The sequence below is a fragment of the Rhinatrema bivittatum genome, chromosome 10, assembly GCF_901001135.1.
Source record: "Rhinatrema bivittatum chromosome 10, aRhiBiv1.1, whole genome shotgun sequence".
NCBI lineage: Eukaryota > Metazoa > Chordata > Amphibia > Gymnophiona > Rhinatrematidae > Rhinatrema > Rhinatrema bivittatum.
Window position 1 is genome coordinate 101,271,007 of NC_042624.1, and position 20,863 is coordinate 101,291,869.

Sequence of the window (20,863 nt, forward strand, 5' to 3'; positions counted from 1 at the left end):
AATAAGGTATTTTACTAAAAGGCAGTTAAAGGGGATAGGAGATTGTGGCAGCATGCAATATCATAGGCTCAAAATCTCTCTTAAAAACTGGCAGCTTCAGTATTGTGAGGGGCTGCAATCAGGGCTTGAACAGAGGGAGAATTTAGATGAACATTGTTCCCCTTTGTTGTCAAAAAAACCCAAAACATTTTTCTCTTACATCCCATAAGCCAGTGGTTATTTTTGGAGTTTCCAAACTGAGGGCAAAGCGCCACATATGCTGGGGAGATACTGACTGCTGATCTTCTAGGGCTCAGGATATGCAGGCAGTGCAGAGTCTGCAGGCATGGGCCTGGCTCTGGCCGGGAATCTGTACGTTCCAGGAGAAGTGCTACGGGAGGAGGGGAGGCAGGAGAAATCCCAGGGAAAAAAAAACAAAACATGTACCTGGGCTCAGGGAGTGCACAGCAAGGAAATGAAACAAGCTTGTGGAGGGGGGGGGGGGGGCACCCCAAATTGAAAAGTCAGCTGAGCCTGCCAATGAAGGGGAAGCCTAATATGCTGATGAGGGGGTGGGAATCAATGAGGGGATGGCCGAACCAAGTCCGCAGAGGAGGACAGCTGGCTAAGGAAGGGTGAGAAGGAACGTGCTTGGGAGCAGAGAGATGGGAAGAGGAACTAGAAGGGGGAAGAGAGAAGGTCAAGTCAGTGGGAAATGGACAGCAGAGCAGGCTAAGGGGATGTAGGGAGTGGAGCTAGAAGAGGGGTATTACGCCTCTTCCCCCAAACAAAAAATTCAAAGTATGCCCATGGAAGAGGGGGAGAATTAAGAGATGGCGTAAGGAGGGGAGTGAAGATCAAAGGAAAAGATGGGGAGATTAGGAGAACGAGAGAAAACAGGTTTGAGAAAGAATGGTGATGACAGGTGAGGGTTGGAGAGGAGACTATGGTTTGGATGGGCTGTTGGGGGGAACGGGGCAGGAGGGAGGAGACTGGTGGGGATGAGCTGGGGTTGAGGAGAAGAGTGAGTCTTCCCTAGTTTTGTTTTGGCCTGGTCACACGAGTCTTCCCCATGTCCACATTACCTGCTCTTCTCTGGACATTTATATACAGGCTAGTCAGTCACACTCACATCCCACTGTTCTGCTGTAACTTGTGTGACCCCCAATCATTTTCAAAAGATGGCTCCTACGAATGAGGTTAATTATATCTTGACTTCCTTTCTTTCAAGTGTCACCTTGGAAAGTTTAAAGGTAGGTCAGATAGTCACAGCTGTACCTCAAACAACACCACGAAGTGGCTGAAAGGTGGAATATAAATCAAATAAATAAAAATAAAACATAACTGGGGGAGGGGGGGGAAATCACTGACTAATTCTGTGCGATTCCCAAAAAATAATTTGTATGGGGAATAATTCTCTCTCATCATTACATCGTTTTGTGGTACAGTGCTCTTTAAAATAAGCATGAAGGAAAAGTAGAGTGCAAAATCCAGCTCTAATGCTCAATTTGTGCCTCTTCCTCCAGCACAGCTGCAGTAGATTTTCCATTTTCACTTCACTTTCCTGTTATGTGGGTGGCTTGCCAGTCACACACCCAAAAAGATCCTATATAGCAAGCAGGATGTGCAAACATTTTGGTACAATAGAACATTATTCTCTCTCAACATTTGTGTTAAGAAAGCACATACACGAGAAACATGTGTAATTCAATTAATAATAAATAAATGTACAGCATGTCCTCTTTACTCTTTGTATCCTAATCTCCGCTAAACAAACAATAAAAAAAAAAGAGAGTCATGCTGATAACGGAAAAGCGGGAAGGTCCTAGTCAGCACCTCCTTTGAACGAATTGCAATGAAAATGCATCCCAGATCGAAATGGTCGGCCCTCACTGGATTTTTACAGCTACCTTCTTGCTTCTCTCCTGTCCCTCTCACAGGTGAAGCTCAAAGTCTGCCTCCATATCCCTAGTGCTTGATGACTGGCTAAACAAGAAGGCACAGTTAGCATGTACTTCAAGAACAAAAACCAAATCAAAACAAAACATAAGAACAGTGCCCAACAATGACAAAAGGAATGAGCCCTGCCATGGGCCCAATCTGGAACAGATCATTAAAATGCAATTCTAAATAAATAAATGAATTAATAAATAATTACTGGCTATATAGACAGACAGCGCTTAATGGGGAAGAATCAACATGAGAAAAATGAATGGATAGTTAGATGGTGTCGATGAGAGTGTTTTGGCTTCCTAGACCATGGGATGATGTTTCAAGGACTGCTGCGCAGAGATGAGGTCCACCTGTCCCCCAGCGTCTTCCAACACACACTGGTAAACCCATAGAGGAAGGCTATAAACTAGGACGGGTAAACAAAACTAAATAAAACATTAAACACTGCTATAGAAATGGAAAAAAAAGGGCAATATTTGGAAAGCTATGTACACTAATACTCATGATATGGGGGAAACGAAATTCCCAGTCTTGAAGAAACTGATTTAGATATGGTGGCTTTCATGGAGACATGGTACATAGAAAACCATGATTGGGGCACAGATATATTGGGCTGCAATCTATTAAAGAAGGACCCGGTAGAAAGGAAGAGAGGAAGCGTGGTACTATACATAAATAATATTAAAGCAAGAGAGCTAGGGAGGCGGCACTATGGTTAAACTTGAAAAAAAGGAATGGAACATAAATTTGTATTAGTGCAATATACAGATCTCCATCACAGACAGAATAAATGAATGGAGATTTAATGGAGGGTATTCATAAAATTGCTACGAAAGAGGAGGTGCTATAGCTAGGGGATTTCATTCTGCAGGATGTTGGATTAGGACATCCCGGCTGCATTGTCTTCTTCTAGGAGAAGGGAGATCTTGAATTCTCTGCAAGGAGTACTGTTCTGTTAACTGGTAATGGAGCCCACACAGGAAAGGGCAGTAAGTAGACCTGGTGCTTAACAACAGGGACAGTATCTCTGATGTTATAGTGGATGATCATCGTATTAGAGTGAAGGAGATGAAGGTTCATCGAGAAGCGAGAGTTCTAGGCTTCAGGAAAATTAATTTTGTTAAAATGGGGGGATGGGGAGGGGGGGAGATACCTGAAGAAGTAGTTAGCTGGATGGTATAAACTAGGCTAAGTAGAAGATTATAACTAACCTTTTTGTTAGGAGAGCAAATACAGAAGAGAGGGGGAAAAAAAGGCCACTATGGTTTTCTAAAGAAGTAGCTGAAAAGATCAGGAAGAAAAGATTAGTGTTCATAAACTTCAAGAGTTCACAGAAAGAAGAAGATAAGGAACAATATCTGGAAAAGCTAAAGGAAGCTGGGAAAGTAGTCAGGAATGCAAAAACTAATATGGAAGAAAAAACAGCAAATTTAGTAAAATAGGGGGAACTTTTTTTTGTTAAATGTGTTAGTAATAGGAGGAAGTGCAACAGTGGCACTGTGAGACTTCAGAGGTGGAGAGGAATATGTAGAGGTTGAGGAGGAAAAAGTAAAATTTGCTTCATATTTCTGTTCAGTGTTCACTGTAGAAGGGCCATGAGCAGAACTACATAAAACGAACAAAAATAAGACTGGAAGCAAGGTCATCTCAATCAATTTTCAGAAAAGTGTGTTCTTTAGGAGCTAACTAAACTTAAAGAAGATAAGGCTTTGAATGGGTTTGAATGGAACACATCCAAGGGTGTTAAGGGAACTTAAGAGAAATCTTGGTAGCTCCACTGGCTGACCTTTTTAATGCGTCTTTAGAGTTAGGAATCGTTCCAAAGAACTGGAGACAGGCAGATGTGGCTCCTATACATAAAAGAGGAGGAGGAAGCTGGGAACTACAGGCCGGTTAATCTGACACCTGAGGTGAGCAAATTAATGGAATCGCTGCTAAAACAGAGGATTATGCAGTTTTTGGAGTCCAATGGATTGCAAGATCCAAGGCAGATGAATCCGATCAATTTCTGTGATTGGGTGACCAGCGAATTGGATCAAGGGAGAGGGTTAGATGTAGTGTACTTGGATTTCAGTAAGGTGTTTGACACGGTCCTGTATAAGCAACATAAGTAGACTGCGTGCCCTTGGTATGGATCCTAAAGTGACTGGCTGGGTGGGAGGAGACCAAGGGCAATGGTAAATGAGGTTTTCTCTGAGGAGGGGAGCTTTACTAGTGTTGTGTCTCAGGGATCAGTCCTGTGACCAGTTGTTTTCAACATTTTCATTAGCAATATAGCAGAAGGAATGTCAGGAAAGGTTTGTCTTTTTGCAGATACCACCAAAATCTGTAACCAGGTAGACAGCCAGGAAGGTGTGGAAGACATGAGGAGGGATCTAGTGAAGCTCAAGGAATGGTCTAGGGTCTGGCAGCTAAGGTGACAGACAGGTGGATAAAGTGACAGCAAATGCCAGAAAGCTGCTTGGCTGCATAGGGAGAGGAATGGTCAGCAGAAAAAGGGAGGCGATATTGCCTCTGTATAGGTCCTTGGTGAGACCTCATTTGGAATATTGTGTACAATTCTAGAGATCGCACCTTCAAAAGGCAATAAACAAGTTGGAGTCAGTCCAGAGGGTGGCAACTAAAATGGTCAGTGGTCTTCTTTCTAAAGCATATGGGGACAGACAAAGATCTAAACATCTATATCCCTAGAGGCAAGGCGAGATGGGGAAGATATTATAGAGACATTTAAATATCTAAAAGGTTTTTAGGCACAGGAGGCGAGTCAGTTTCAAAAGAATTGAGGCTCTAGAAGGAGGGGTCATGGAATGAGGGTGAAAGGGGGTAGACTGAGGAGTAATCTTAGGAGATATTTTTTTTACAGAAAGGGTAGTGGATACATGGAACAGCCTCTCAGATGTGGTGGAGATGAAAACAGTGTCTGAATTCAAGAAAGCATGGAATAAATACAGGGGATCTCCGAGGGAGAGATGAGAATTGTAAAGCTAAAATTAGTTGGGCAGATGGTCAGACTAAATAGGCCATATGGTTTTTTTTGCTTCCATCATATTTCTATTTTAGCAAAGGGAAGCCCCGCCTTACAAATCAATTTGAATTTTTTGAAGGTGTATGTAAAGGTGAGCCGGTTGATCTAAGTGTATTTTGGATTTTCAGAAGGCATTTGACAAAATCCCCCCATGAGAGACTCTTTAGGAAATTAAAAAGTCATGGGATAGGATTATGGATTAGCAACTATTTAAAAGACAGAAAACAGGGTAGGACTAAATGGAAAGCTTTCCAAATGGAGAAAGGTCATTAGTAGAGTAGCACAGGGACAATCATTTATTTATAAATGATCTGGAAAAAGGAATGACGAGTGAGGTGATCAGATGACACAAAATTATTCTAAGTTAATAAAACAGCAGCAGACTGTGAGGAACTGCAAAAGTACTTTGTGAGCCCCCAGGAGACCGGGCATCTGAGTGGCAGATGAAATTTAATGTGGACAAATGCAAAGTGATGAACATAGGGAAAAATAATCTCAGCTGAAGATGTACAATGCTGGGGGTCCATATTAGGAGTCACCACACAAGAAAAAGACCTTGCAGTCCTTTTGGATAATACATTAAAATCCTCCGCTCAGTGTGCGGCATCAATCAAAAAAAGAGTGAGAATGTGAATGATCCAAAAAGGAACTGAGAATAAAACAGAATAACAAAATTGGCTCTGTACTGAGCCATGGAGTTATTGTGTGCAACTCCGATCACCCATCTCAGTAAAATAGTGGAGCGACAAAAAGTTGCAGAGAAGTGGAATAGCCTAGTGGTTAGAGCAGCGGGTTCAAATCCCACCGCCGCTCCTTGTGAGCTTGGGCGAGTCATTTCACTCTCCATTGCCTCAGTTCTACGAACTTAGATTGTGAGCCCATTAGGGATAGAGAAATACTTACAGTGTCTGAATGCAATCCACTCTGAAATGCCAAAAAGCAAAAAAAAAAAAAAGATAAATGGGATGGAATAGGTCCCGTATGAAGAAAGGCTAAACAGGTTAGGGTTCTTCAGTTTGGAAAAGAAACAGCCAAGAATGGACATAATAGAAGTTGATAGAATCAAGAGTGGGTTAGAACGGGTAAAGAAAGGATATAGAACGGGTAAAGAAAGGATGGTTATTTACCCTTTCAAATACTTGTAAAGCAAGAGGACATGCCATGCAACCAACAACCAGCGATAGAAAAGTTTTTGTTTTTTTTCAATCAACGATCAATCAAGCTATGGAGATTTTGCCAGAGGACATAACCAAGGCAGTTAGCATAGCGAGGTTTAAAAGAGGCTTGGACAAGTTCTTGGAGGAAAAGTCCATAAAACATTATTAACCAGATAGACTAGGAAAAGCCATTGCTATTGCCATGAGTGAGGAACAAGAAATAAATCTACTTTGTATGATCTGCTGGGTTACTGGTGATCCGGACTGGCCACAGTCCGAGACAGGATGCTGGGCTTGAAGGAGCTTGATCTGACCCAGCATGGCACTTTTATCAAGAAAGAAAAGCATAAAGGCAATACTGCAGTAGAATTTCTGCACATCAATAATACATTGGTCAATGATGATGCAACACCTTAAGGCCTGATTGTGCAATATAATACTCAGTCAGTGTACAACCAATCTGCCATTAAGCACTTCATTCATAAAGGAGATAGGGTGGAGAAGGGGAGAGAGTTTAAAATACAGGCCTAATTTGCATCTGTTGTGTGCCATTTCCATCTCATCACAGGATATACAAAAAAGAGGTGCAAGCTGCAATCTGAGCAATCTTTTTTTTTCTCAGGATGCATTTCTCAGGCTAGCCTTGCCTCTCATCAAACACAAAAGTGCAGTTTGGAAGGGCACATACACCCCTCCAACCAAAACGAGGCAAAACACAGAAGCCACGAAATCTACCGGATTACCAATTAGCATTAGAAAGAATTCGCTCATTGCGGAGCAGGAGGGGGAGGGAGCTGGCTTGGTAGTGAAACTAAGAAAGAGGCCTGTAAGGATGCAAGGTGGGAGGTAATGATTTGCTGTAAGCCTTCTTCCCTGCTGGTGTTTTCCAGATTTTTAGCATTTACTCCACCCTGGTAGGGAACAGAAGATTTCAGTCATTTTCATGTTTTCTGCTTTAGGCAAGCATTTTCAATTGTTTTGGATCTATTTAATAGAGGACTTACTTGCTTGGGGCTTGGTGCTGTTGTTGGTATTCCGTATCAGCTGAAATGCTTTCTGAAACCCCACTGCATGCTGGGTGGGGCTGTCCGAAGATTTTATACTGCTGACGAAGGAGGACATTTTCCTTTTGGTCTCACTGGTGGCAGGAGAGAGAAATGTCTTGTAGCACTGGTCCAGAGAGCAGGTTCTTACTGTGTCTGCCACAGTCAACATGGAAATCTGAGGGGGCAGAGATGACAATCAACGATAAGGCTATCATGGTATGCAAAAAGAGGGTAACCAGCAGCCATAATAAGGAAAAAATAAATAATTTACCACTAGCCAAAAGAACACAAGTGAAATAATTCTTCACAATTACATAGATTCCATTTATTTCACATCATCATTTCAGATGGTTGGCCAAATCAACTTTTGCACATACACTCATCTTTAAGATGCCAAGTTTTCCACAGTTACCAACAAGCAGGGGGCAGACATTCATTAATAAAGGATACCTCAAACTTGTGTGGCTCTGAAATGCAATCGCTGAAAAATCAATGCCTGAGGCATGATCCTATCACCTATAAGAGGGATTAGACTAAGGGCAAGTAAGGGGAGGGGGAGGTAGAAAGACAGACAGCAACCTTTGCAGTCTCAGATGAATAGTCAGCTTTAGTCTGCTCACGTGCAACAGCTAGTGTGTTTAAAAGCAGCAGAAAGTCAAAGCATTCTCTAGGGATCTCAATGTAAAATATATTAAGCATTTAAAGAAAAAGAGACTTCATCTAAAGGAAAGGTTCAAATAAAAGCACAAGTTGAACTAAACCTCAGGAAAACAAAGCATGTCAACATTTCCCCTCCTCACTTAAAAAAAAGGTTTCTAGTTAATTTTAGCAATTTGTAATAGGCGACAGATTGACTAAAGTCCTCCATTTATTCACAGAACATGCAGGGTTCCAAACAATGTCCTGCCAACGTGTCTGAACCCTGCTCTGAAACTGGTCCTAAGTACAGTTCTCTATCCATGCCTACTCAACCTTTGGCCCCTCTGCTGAGACTGCTAACAAGGGTGCCAATCGGTACCAACTTCTGTGATTACTTTCCATTGTTCTTAATGGTTCGTTAAGACACCGGTCCCTGCTGCTTTCTGCACTAAACATAATTTCAGTGCCATGGCGTACGACTGCACTGAATCTAAAATGAACTAGAATAAAGATGACAGAAAGCAGAGTTGCTTACCTGTAACAGGTGTTCTCCGAGGACAGCAAGATGTTAATCCTCACATGGGTGACATCATCGGATGGAGCCCCAGTCTGGAACATTGATCTCAAAGATTCTAGAACTTTCAAACATGCCCTACAGAGCATGGGCAGCTGTAGTTATCACTCTGCCCCCTAGGCAGAGTCCCTCAGTCCATGACAACAGCTCATACAAGGAGAAAAACTCCCAGGGGAAGCGGGTGGGTTTTGTGAGGACTAACATCCTGCTGTCCTCTGAGAACACCTGTTACAGATAAGCAACTCTGCTTTCTCCGAGAATAAGTAGGATGGTAGTCCTCACAAATGAGCGATTCCCAAGTTATAGGCTGTCCGAGCAGGACAAAGCAGTAAACCGCACAGTGCTGAAAGCACTACCTGCCTCATTCTTGCCTATGAGGCAGCAGACTCACAAAGGGGTCTCGACAGGAAAAAGAGTTGGGTTCTATAAAAAGAAAACCATAGAAAAGTCTGAGATACAAAATCCTGATGCACAGCGGAGGCGCGATGCGAGTGCCAACAAGAAATATATTCCACTGTACAGAAAACATTACAAGCAGGGTTTCGGATCAGTACACCCTGACACCAACAGTAGGTCTAGCACCTCCTGGATATAGGAAAAAGTCTAGAGATGTAAACAAGAGAATTCCTGGACAAAGACCGCATAGCTTCCTTCAGTGTTACAAGAAAACCAAAAACCAAACTGGGGCCTGAGAGCTCCCCAGAAAGAAACCGTGGTCCACTTGCATCTGAAGGACAGAATGGATCTGCAGAAGCGTGCCCAATATGTTTGGCTGATAGGCACAATGGGCAGAAAAACCCAAGCAACGCTTGGAAGAATAAATCAGCAACAATGGCAGGGTCTGTGACAGACCCTACGTGCCAAAATACCAGACATAGGTGACCACGCAGGACAGTATCAAGAGTTTCAGGGGATGAAAGGCAATACCTGAATGGGATCGATAGCCCAAACCCCCCGAGCAGGGAGATGCATTAGGCCTGAAGCTCACCCACACTGCACCCTGTCACGGGCAGGGCTATCCATTCTGTCTACAGGATAGTTCAGGTGAGCAGGAAGGCACTTTGGACATCCTAGAGAAGTGAGAAAAGCTAAAGGCAGTACTAAACAGAAGTTGACAAAAATTAAGGGGAAAAAGTGGTGTATCTATCCCTGCAGGTATACACACTAAGATGTACCAGGAATGCCCACGCTTTTCTTCCCCTCCCCTCAACATTGCAACTGGAAGTCAGGAGGAGTGAAGAACACAAGGAGGCAGACTGCTAGATTGCATATCTCAACCTCAAGTGAATAACTCACGGCTGATCCAGTAGGGACTTACTGAACAAGACAGAGCCTTCAGCCTGCTTGGAACAGCTGAAACTGAGGATGAATCCCCCAGCAGACTTATGCATGTAAGTCCGCACTGAAAATTAGTGTATCTTATGCACTTATTTACTGGCTCTCTTATGCACTTATTTACTGGCTATCTTATGCGCAAATTAATAAAATTTCCCCCACCCTGAAAGAGGACAATTTTCAAAGCCATTATCTGACTTTACTTAAAATCACCCTCCTTCAGTTCCTTTCAAAGTAGCCCTGGAAGTGTGTCTAGGTCAGTGAAAATAATGTGCGCAGATTGTATTTTCAAACCCCTGCGCATTCTTTCACACTGAAATTTTCATCTGCACAAAAAAAGCAAGTGCTAAGTCCGCGGGACAGTTTTCAAAGGGAAAGCTCCCGTGCACTTTCCCTTTCAAAATTAGGTGCAAGGCCCGCAGGGCATAGAGTGCACACAGGTTCTGCAACCAGGTGGGGGAGGAGTCTGAAAAATGCTCCTCAAGTTCTCGGAGACACATTAAAAAAAATGGAAATAAATAGCTGCACTGAGGAATACGGTTTGTAAGACATGCAAACCCCCTTCTGTTTAAGAGCTCACCTTGTCATGTTCATCAATAGAATGCAAAATGACCTGCGCTGCATCTTTGGCAATCTGAAGTTGTGTCTCTGTGACCGACGCACCGTGGTCCACGATAACAACCATATGCTTGGACTGGGGCCTAACAGTGGACACGTAGACTGGCCTGAAATGATATGGGAGAAGCATATCTTAAAATCACATTAGTTGAAGGCATTTTTTTTAATTGTTTAAGGTAATAGGAGTATTTCTGCTCTTGGATCATTCATTTCTATTAAAATATGTGCTTTTTTTTTCTCAAAACATTTATATAAGAAATATGCAGGGCTGACGTTACCCATTAGGCAGCATAGGTGGCTGCCTAGAGAAGCAAAAAAAAATAAAATAAATAAATTGTTCCTCCCCCTTATCCCTGAACCTCCACAGTTGCTGCCCCCTTCCTCCCTCTGCCCGCTCTGTAGCGGGACGAACCCGAGTCCCAAAGTTATCCGTGCCCAGCGTCCCTCCTGCTGCACCACGGTATTGCTTATAGGGCTCTGTGGCGGGTCCCGCCTCCTCCCACGTGGGCTTCCCTACTTAAAATGGTAGCCTGTGTGGGAGCAGAAAGAGGTGCGGCTGCCACGGAACAGCACGAGCTATGCACTGGGTCTCACTGTTCCCAGGCGCAGACCGGGCAGGGAAAGTGGGGGTGGAGGGAAAAGCTGCCACATGCAGCGAGCAGTGAGGCCCAGGATCACCCCTGCTGCATTGGTAATGACAGAAGGGGGGAAGTGGGGGGTGGAAGGGCAGCACCGGAGGTTGCACAGGAGAGGAATTACGATACTGCGGAGGGTGGCAAAATGCCTCCGATTTTCATGGCCAGCGCAAGGAAATAAACAGTATTTATATATGCACCTATAAAAAAAAAAAAATCATGAAAACGGTGGATAACCCCCTCTAAACTGTTACCCTTTCAAAACATTAGTTAGTGGACTATTGCGTTAAGTAATTGGGAATGACTGGCTTGATTACAACTGTGGTTTAGCAGCAAAGATCTGCAAATTCAGTCCCGCTGATTCTGCATCGGCCCAGTCCACCTGATCCTGTTCCCGCTCAGCTGATGCAGAGAACCTGTTGATTCAGTTTGCATATGTTTGCTGCCACCTCAAGCAGTTGTGGAAAAAGATGCAGTCATTTTGTTTGCTATAACACGGGTGCAAATACTTTCCAATTTTCATTAAAAGGCTTAAAGAAATGCATGGGAAATAAACAATGACGACAAAAAAAAAAAAATCTTAACTTTTTAGAGATTTTCAAATTCCCTTTTGGATTAGCCTCAGCAATGTCCCTTTAACAGAAAGTTTCACCTATTTACACTGTCTTATACATGAAGGCATTCCTATGGTCCAGGGACTTTATATTACATAACTGTGTGTGCCAACTTCCTTACAGTTATGATTTCTATACTAAAAAAAAAAAAGTTTATTTTTTTTTCCAAAGGATAGACAATTCTACATAAAAATGTATATTGCTGCTAAGGACCCGATTCATCAATGTCTTTTCCCCATAGATGAAGAGTTAGGAAAAAAAAACCCCCGAAGTGAATCAGGCCCTTAGGTATTCGCTCAGAGTTGTGCCATCAACTTCTTCTCATTAGATAACTTGCTCTTTACATGATGTCCGTGATGACAGCACTTCCATGACATCCAGCCTGAAGATGCAATTCTTCAGACAGGCCCTTCCACCAGCATGTTTAAAACCCACCTCTGCTCTTCTGATCAGCCATAAGACCACTCCAGCAACTGCTGCTCTATCCTCTTATTTCCTGGGTCTTTCTCCATCCCTTCCCCGTTGATAAGCTGCTTGTGAAAGGATCTCCCAGATTATTATATTTACGTGACTTGTGTTAATGATTCGGCTGTATCCCTGCACTGACGCTCCTTATGTCACAAAGTAAGCAGCGTGCCCGCGCAAGGCTATCGGCAGCAACTTCTGAAAGCCAAACGCGACAGTAAAAGCATCCACAAAGAGAATCTGGAGAACGGCGAGCAATTTCTTAAAAGTGCTTCTGCCATTACCTGCCAAAGGCAAAATTCTTCAAAAGTAGGAGCTGAGGTGGTCCAGTGGCCAGAGCTGTGCCCTGCCGAACTGGGATATTTGGTTTTGATTCTGGAGTCGGGGGGATGGTGGGGAGGCAGTTTCACCGTCCCTCGTGTGGGGTGGGGGAGGGAAGGAGTTCTCGTCTATCACCAAACAGCGACATGGGGCGAACAGACTCTGGGTCCACGTTAGCCAGGTTCCAGAGGGAGTCGCAGCTTGTGGCCCCTGGCTAAGGACCATCGCTGCGGTGACCGAAAGGGGGGGATACAAAAATAGAAGAAAAACCCCTAGGTAGAAGTGAATAAAGGCTTATGGTGCTGAACCTGACTGAGCTGAAAACCGAAAGAGTAGGAGGAATAGGAAACGGCAGAGTAAAAAAATAAATAAATAAGGCACAGCCCTGAAAATATCTTGAATAATCATCATTTCTCTTTTTATTTATTTATAACTTTTCTGAATGGTAAGTGCACTGAAAATTATATGTAGTACAGGTATATTGTTACTTCAATGGTAAGTTAAAAAAAACCCAACCCTGTGTGAACCATATACAATTTCATTAGCACAGTAGACTTGGCTCATAATTATAAGCCTTGGTCTCCTGCCAAGATAAGCTTTTGCATTATTGCCCTGGCATGTAATTTAAAACAGTCATGGCCAATGAAGACTCTTCAGCTGTTCAGATTTTAATATGCACAAATATTACATTTTCACATGAGCAGATATTATCATCTTGTATCCTCTCTACCCAACTAGTTTGCTGATTTCCTTTAAAAGATGTTTATATAATATTAGACATTCTATAAATGACTCAAAATCCAGCTTCATGTTTACAATATGACACATCAAATACACATTTTCCCAGCAAGACTACAGTGTTTGAAAAATTCAGTGTAGCAACATATGTGACATCTGAGATTTGCTGGGTTTTCTGTCTAGGATTTGAAAGATGGAACAAGTTAGGAAAAGATCTTGAGCAAGAAAGTTAAAAAGGGAGACAGTCTATTCTCGGGTCTAGAACCAACAGCACTGGACTTCGCTATCGATTTCTGCATTGTAATTGTCCACAAAAGGGTTACCTGCTGAGGTGCTGGCACTGGGATATTTGTTTATCTATTTAAAGTATTTCTATTCTGCCTATAGTGACTGTGTCATGCTAGGCGGATTACAAAGTAAACATAAAACAAACAAACAACATAAAACAAAACATACCAAAAAGAAAAAGCTCAAAGGCTCAAACTAATAGCAGATTTTTATTCTAACCATAAGACAAACAATCCTGCTATGGGTAGGAGTTTACCAATGGTTGGGTAATGAGAGGCGAGAGCAAGATGAAATAGCAGATCACCCAGACCAACATTATCTGGATGACGCCTTTTTCTAGCACAGAATGCATCATTGCCTGGAACCTGGGGAACTGGGTCTTAATTTCACCACTGCTACGGTGACCATGTTATTTAACCTCTTAATATTTTTTCCTCTATTTCAGAGCAGTGTGCTGGCACAAACACAACTAAAAATGATTGTCAGCAGGTGTTGCGTCCCCTTGTTCCCTTCCTGCCCTTACAAAACCTCAAGCATTCAGCAGACCTACTGCAGGCATGGATTTCTGTCAGGGATGTACCAGTGATAACTATCTTCTTACAAGGGAAGATACGCAGAATAAAAGGGAGATACTGCAGATAGCAAATATGTTTCCAATTTCATAGCTATTTGACCCTATGGCTGTACTATACTGTATTGGAAATACTGGCAGGATTATCTGTCGCTAATTTGATCTCTACTGCATGGGTCACCATCACTTGAACAGGGTCATCTTTCTGTTTGACTCTCAAAGTTGTGCACTATTTTTTTTTTTTTAATTAGTTAATCTTTGATGAGTTTTAGAAAGACACGCAGTGCTCATAGATTTTTGTTTTGCAGACTGCTTCATAACAGGGGGTGGGGGGGGGAGATGCAAATTTCAGAAGGCTGGTGTAGCTGCAGAGTAAGTGCTCATAGACCTTGTAGCTAATTTTTTAAAGGGAAGATCCTTGTCTACAAGGTGTGTGGGTACAAAAAAAAAAAAAAAAAAAGTACCCATGAACTTTCGCATCTACATTTTACCGCGGGCCCAAAACATTTGCCAGGAAAACACCCCACGTAGATCTGAAAATCCAATCTCCGAGCACTGCTTCCCAAATCCATCATCTCTTCCTGTGCCCTGGAAATACCTCTCCTCAGTCCACCTATTTATTTATTTGATTCGTATTCCGCTTTTCGATGCTTCAGAGCGGATTTTACATTCAGGTACTTACAGAAGCTCATGTCTAAATTTTAAATAGGTACTAGGGGGAAGGGGGGTGCATTGTTCAGGCAAGCTGGTTTCCTTGGGGAAACTGCCTGAGCAAAACAAAGGGGCTGAATGTTTCAGGATGTAATTCCTTAACCAGGTAACCCTAGCTGGGGGAGCTGACCTGGATACCAGGTGATTCGAGTTTAATCCCGCTAGGGGTCTCGAGCAAGCCGCTTCATCGACCTTTATCTCAGATGGCCACTTGGACTTTAAGCTCTTTGGGGAAGAGAGTCATCATACCTGTACCTACATTTCTTATACAGCATTCTCCTTTAACCCTTTCATAGTCTTGCAGTAGCATTTTGCAGAAGTTGAAGGGGTTTGATAGAAGACAATGGGAGCCCTAAGAGGAGGGCATTACAGTAATCTAGTTTGGAGGTGAGGGTAGCTTGGATCACTGTGCGGAGGTCATGGGCGTAGAGCAGGGGTCTGAGTTTCTTTAGTACATTTAGCTTGAAGAAGCCAGTTTTGAGGATGGAGTTGATGTGAGGTTTCATACTTAGGTTGGGATCAAGAAGGACTCCGAGGTCTCTAACGGAGGGTTGAGCTGTGAGGAGGTTAAGTTTAGGGTCGTTAGGTAGGAGGTCAGGGGGGTGCGAGGAGATGTGAAGGAGTTCCGTTTTGTTGGTGTTGAGAGCAAGCTGAAGGTTGGTGAGGAGGGCGTTGATGGCTGCAAGGCACTTTTCCCAGTGCTCGAGGGCGTCAGATATGGAGTTGTGAATGGGAATGATGATCTGTACATCATCAGCATAAAGGTAGAATGAATTTCAATTCAAAGGGCCAAGTGCATGAGAAAGGCTATTTACAGTATCCAAATGTGGTGAAATTGTGATGTAGAAATAGATATTAATTAAAGAACTTTAAAACAAAAGAGGGTGTGTTGGATTTCATGTTATGGCCTTCTCTTAGCAATGTATCTTCTTTCATTTCTCCTTGTTATTTCTCCCCTCCTCCTTTTAGGTTGGAAGGCCTATATTAGAGGAACAAAAATTATTTTCCTGTAGGTGTATTTTGTGAATTGTGTTTTCCTTTTGTAATCCTCTGAAGTTGCAGTGCAAAGTTTGTTCTTTGCAATATTTTGAAATTTGTAAATAAAATGTTAAAAAAAAAAAAAAGAATGTGTGTGTATGTGTGTTTGTTTGTTTGTTTGTTGGTGGGGGAGTGCATTTAATTTTGGTCACTGCCTGTTTTTGCATCTACTGTTCTCTCTGTGCTGCTTATTTTACCCCCCAATACATTTTCTTACATTTTTTTCACTTTTTGGAACAAATGATGTGCTCCCACCCCCCATTATGGACTCACTTGGTTTCAAAAGGCCCACCACAAGTTGTCTGTATAATGGCTGCATGGCGCTCCAACGGCGCTCAGCACAGAGACGCCCCAGGTTACTCCGGGTCATAATCTCGGGAGTGGCTCAGCAGGGAGCAGTAGGTGCTCTGTTTCTTTAGGATGAAACCGTTTTGGAGGAGAGAAGCCTGGCGCATCCTGCCCATGCAGGCAAGTCCAACCATACCTGCTGCGGTGTTCGTAGCTTCCTTTACAGCGGAACTTGTGGGCTGGGAACACTGTAAAAATGCCTTCTTCTGAGCTGAAGTACTGCCACTTAATTCCTGGGTTGGATTTCAGGTTGTCAGCAAGAACTAGGATTTGAAGAAAAAAAAGAAGGGGGATGAAAAAGATTTAAGACAGAAAGGTAAGCACAGGTGCGTTTCCATGCATGGCTTCCTAGGCATTCCTCCTGTACAAACAGGCTTAGCATGAGGAGCGTCACTGCACTTGCTTGAACACTACTAAAATATTTTGACTGATTTCTTTGTCATGAGAGGGATTTTTTTTTTTTTAAGCTCCAAATACGTAATAATATAGTTTTATTTTGAACAAATAAAGCCTTAAAAAGCAGCTTAAAATTTCAAAGCTCAAAAATCGGCAAGCAGAAACACTAAAATCAAAAGATCCAGGTTAATCTGGAATCTATGTGATGTAAACAATATACATATACCGTTTCACTAGACACTCTTTTCTTCAAATGTTTAGAAAGATGCCCAAATAAACAAACAATAATTAATATTCCCACACTTTATAACATTTTTGAACCGCTGAAATTAAAATTTACTTACTTTGTGGCTTTCTCAAATAATATTTAGTTACTGAAAAATGAAAGATTAAAATGACTATCCAAGTTATCTTTAAAAAAAAAAAAAAAAAGTTACACACAAGGTCCAAATCTCTAGGCTACACCGGAGACCTGGGTTAGATTCCAATATGCTGCTTCTGCCCATCAGCTGGGTCAGAACCTCCCAGAGGGGGGAATCCAGGCTGCTATCAGTGCGCAGAGGCGGAGGATTCCAAACAGTCTGTGGCAGAGGCTGCTCAAACCGGCACTGCTGACCCCACAAGCCAGTCGGGCTTTCGGGATCTCCAGTACGAATAGCATATACTGGGTTTCTAACACATGCATATATTCACTGTGCATATTCTGAAAAAGCCATCTGGCTGCGGGGTCAACCAGGATGGGTTTGGGAAGCCTTACCCTGTGGCCTATTTCAATGGCCCAGATACAGAAGGAAAAAAAAAAAAAAGGCAAGCGAATACAAAGGAGACACTGTATAGCTGTGTAAAGCAAAACAAAAACACACATAGCACCACTCTTTATATGGCCTGCAAGCAAGTGAAGAAGTCACCCCATGGTCCTCAATGAAACTGTAAGGAAAGTTGAATTATAAAGCATCAGAGTGTATGGCTCCAATCAGACTATTAAAGTATACTTTGTGCCAACCCCCCTGCACAAAAGCAGAAGATGCCTGTCGCTCAATAAATACTTACAGTAAAAGTGAGCTTACAATGCACCAACAAATGTGAAATTTGTCAGCAGCTTAGAAGAATGCATTCTGAGATTGATGTTTTTTGGTGGTATAAGCAGGCTCTTATCACCCTGAACGAGGAAAGCATAACAAATCGGCCTGGTATTTCTGTTACCCAACCAGCATGACCCGATGCATTCATGCCACCAATTAACACAAAATTCAACTAGACCGACCTACAGCACAACAACATTTTTATAAGGAACAGACAACTGTTGAATAAAATTATTTGTCCCTAGAAGCTTCCGGTGCTTCTTCCAGGTTCTATATGCTCAGCTATCTCCCCTTACTCTGCGCTGATTCACTTCATGCAGCCGAGCAGTTGGGATCCCAAATTCTTTTATTATTTGATTTATATCCCACCTTTCAGCCACTTCAAAGCGGGTAACATTCAGGTACTGTAAGTACTTCCCAGTCCCCAGTGGGCTCACAATCTGAGTCTGTACCTGAGGCAATGGAGGGCGAAGTGACTTGCCCAAGGTCACAAGGAGTGGCAGTGGGATCTGAACTCCAGTTTCCTTGGTTCGCAGTCTACTGCCGTACCTACCAGGCTACTCCAGATCAGGGGCATAGTACCACTTCCTGGAAGATACTCGTTTCATGATCGATGAACTTTTTTTTTTTAATATTTACTCCTTTGAAAATGACATAGCAGTATGCACTCACAAAAGTGTGGTCCGCCATAATCTGAATTTAAAACACAGTCAATGAAGCGGAGCTCAAAGCTTGAATGGATATTTAATATTGAAAAAGGCACAGCTGCTAGGGCACGCAAAGGAGACTCATCTTCAATTAGTAACTTATATGTGAATGCAACAACAAAATAAATTTCCCATGAAGCGGAGCTCAAAGCTTGGGGGACTTTTGTCAGTCCAATTTCACTAGTCCCCTTGATTGGCTTTTCTATGATTTCGGATCATGAGTTTCAGAATCCAATACTGGCTGAGGTTATGTATAGTAGAATTCAAGCATGCTCAGGCCAGACTCAAAGGGACTTTTAATGGCAGGACAAGGGAAAGAGAAGGCCAGAGACAGATGGGCAGACCGGGTGGACCAAGCCATCCTCATCTACTAACATCCCTGTTTTACTACTGAGACTGCTTCCAAGAGAACAGTTTAATCCTTTCATCCCTTCTGCTGATACAAGGTTCAGTCTAGAAATATATAAAATGACGGCAGAAAAGGACCACTTGGTCCATCCCAGTCCACCCATTTGTGCCTCTGCCTGTTGTGCTGTCGCAGGTCTTATTCAATCCGTGGTCTTTTCCAATACTCTTTGGGGTAGATTTTCAGACATACGCGCAGGCGTAGATTTGTTCACGCAACCCGGCGTGAACAAATCTACGCCCGATTTTATAACATGCGCGTGCAGCAACGGAGGAGGCCTTGGCCCCGCCCCCGGACCGGCGCCCCGCCCATGGCCCCGCCCCCGGAACGCCCCTTTTTCAAAGCCCTGGAACATGCGCGCGACCCGGGACTTGCGTGTGCTGCCGAGCCTATGCAAGATAGGCTCGGCGCACGCAGGGGCAGGTTTTCGGGGGTTACGCGCGTAAGCCTTTGAAAATCTGCCCCTTTGTATCCAGTTGTTTCCACTCCAACATTTCTAAGCTTGGAAGCATGGAATATCCTTTAAAATCTTACAAAAACTAAACCATAAAAGCAAGGTATCTTTTTGTAAAAGCAATCCATACACTCTCAGAGATTTTCCTTGCTTTTTCTCCAGAGCCTAGACAACTCTGCCCTTACAAGACCTGGAAAGAATCAAGGGGCTCGGCGTGGCTCTTTACTAGCTAGGGTAAGCACGTTGCTCGAGGCTCTCATACTGTGCAGTCCAGCAACAGAGAGCCGTATTTGCTGCAGCATGCTCAGCATACAAATAATTTCAGGCTCAGTGACAGCTAATAAGACAATGACATCCAGCTAAGTTTACATTAAACAGTTTTTGTTTTGTTTTTTTTTTTTTTTTATTTGTCTCGCAAAATTACAGAGAGAATGTAAGAAAAAGGCCTCCATTTTAAAATGCTCAGATGTGGATCGTTTTCTGATAAGTTGTTTGTCAAAATGTATTAATTAAAACAAACAAACAAAAAAAACCAAAAAACCATGCAATGAAGCAAGCATCAGAGGGGATTAAGTGTCCCATGATGCACGGAATGCAGTGTTGTCATTATGCACGGAGCTGCAGAAGAGACACAGAAATGACATGCAAGGAACTGAAGACGCCAAGGACCTTACTCAAAAATGATTCTTTCCCATTCTGTGCCTATGGAGGAGGGGGAGGGGATACTTTTATCAATTAAGGATCTTTGGGTTCTATTTTCAACAAAATGTTCAAGCAGTTAGCAGAGTTGTGCATGAGCCCCAGTCATTTACACAGTTACTCTGTTAAGTGCACAGTCTTATCGATATTTCCATGGGACTCTTAAATATATTAATTTTGTGCTTATCAAACAGCAGCATGCGTACATGAGACAGCAGCATTCACAGCTCGTGGGAGGAAGTCTCAGCCATAACTCAGCAGCGATGCCTGACTGAAGAGGGGTACCAGAAAAAAGAATGGCAATCCATGCTCCTCAGGGAAAGCATTGCTGCTACGACAATCGCTCAGCAACGCATGGTTCGGAGAGAGGTATCTTCAAAGGATACTAATGATTCATTAGAATTAGGGCATCCCGACAGTGAGGTTCCAATAATAAAAAAAAAAGTAGTCCAAGTGCCTGTAACTAAAAACTCACCTGAGCTAAAAAATTCTAACTTATCCCTATCAATTAAAAAGCAGAATGAAAATACAAACAAAAAAACAAACTCTGAAATGTTTGTATGCTAATGCCAGAAGTCTAAGAAGTAAGATGGGAGAATTAGAATGTATAGCAGTGAATGATGACAGACTTAATTGGCATCTCAGAGACATGGTGGAAGGAGGATAACCAATGGGACAGTGCTATACTGGGGTACAAATTATATCGCAATGACAGAGAGGAGCACCCGGGAGGCGGTGTGGCGCTTTATGTCTGGGATGGTATAGAGTCCAACAGGATAATCATCCTGGATGAGACTAAATGCACAAACAAATCTTTATGGGTAGAAATCCCTTGTATGTTGGGGAAGACTATAGTGATAGGAGTATTCTACCTTCCAGCTGGTCAAGATGGTGAGACAGACAGTGAAATGCTAAAAGAAATTAGGGAAGCTAACCAAATTGGTAGTGCGGTAATAATGGGAGATTTCAATTACCCCAGTATTGACTGGGTAAATGTATCATCGGGACCCGCTAGAGAGATAACATTCCTGGATGGAATAAATGACATTTTCATGGAGCAACTG

General features: G+C 42.8%; 1 protein-coding gene across 3 annotated transcripts in view; it reads right to left on the bottom strand.

Annotated features, from left to right (window-relative positions):
• The window catches only part of CACHD1 (cache domain containing 1), a 271,565-nt gene that overhangs the window by 69,357 nt on the left and 181,345 nt on the right, over positions 1–20,863 (bottom strand). For all 3 annotated transcript variants that reach the window (XM_029617727.1, XM_029617728.1, XM_029617730.1), the window contains 3 exons: positions 16,192–16,318; positions 10,289–10,433; positions 7,119–7,335 (listed from right to left, as the gene is read on the bottom strand). In XM_029617727.1, the coding sequence (XP_029473587.1) occupies positions 7,119–7,335; positions 10,289–10,433; positions 16,192–16,318 (489 nt within the window). The remainder of the gene's footprint in view (positions 1–7,118; positions 7,336–10,288; positions 10,434–16,191; positions 16,319–20,863) is intronic.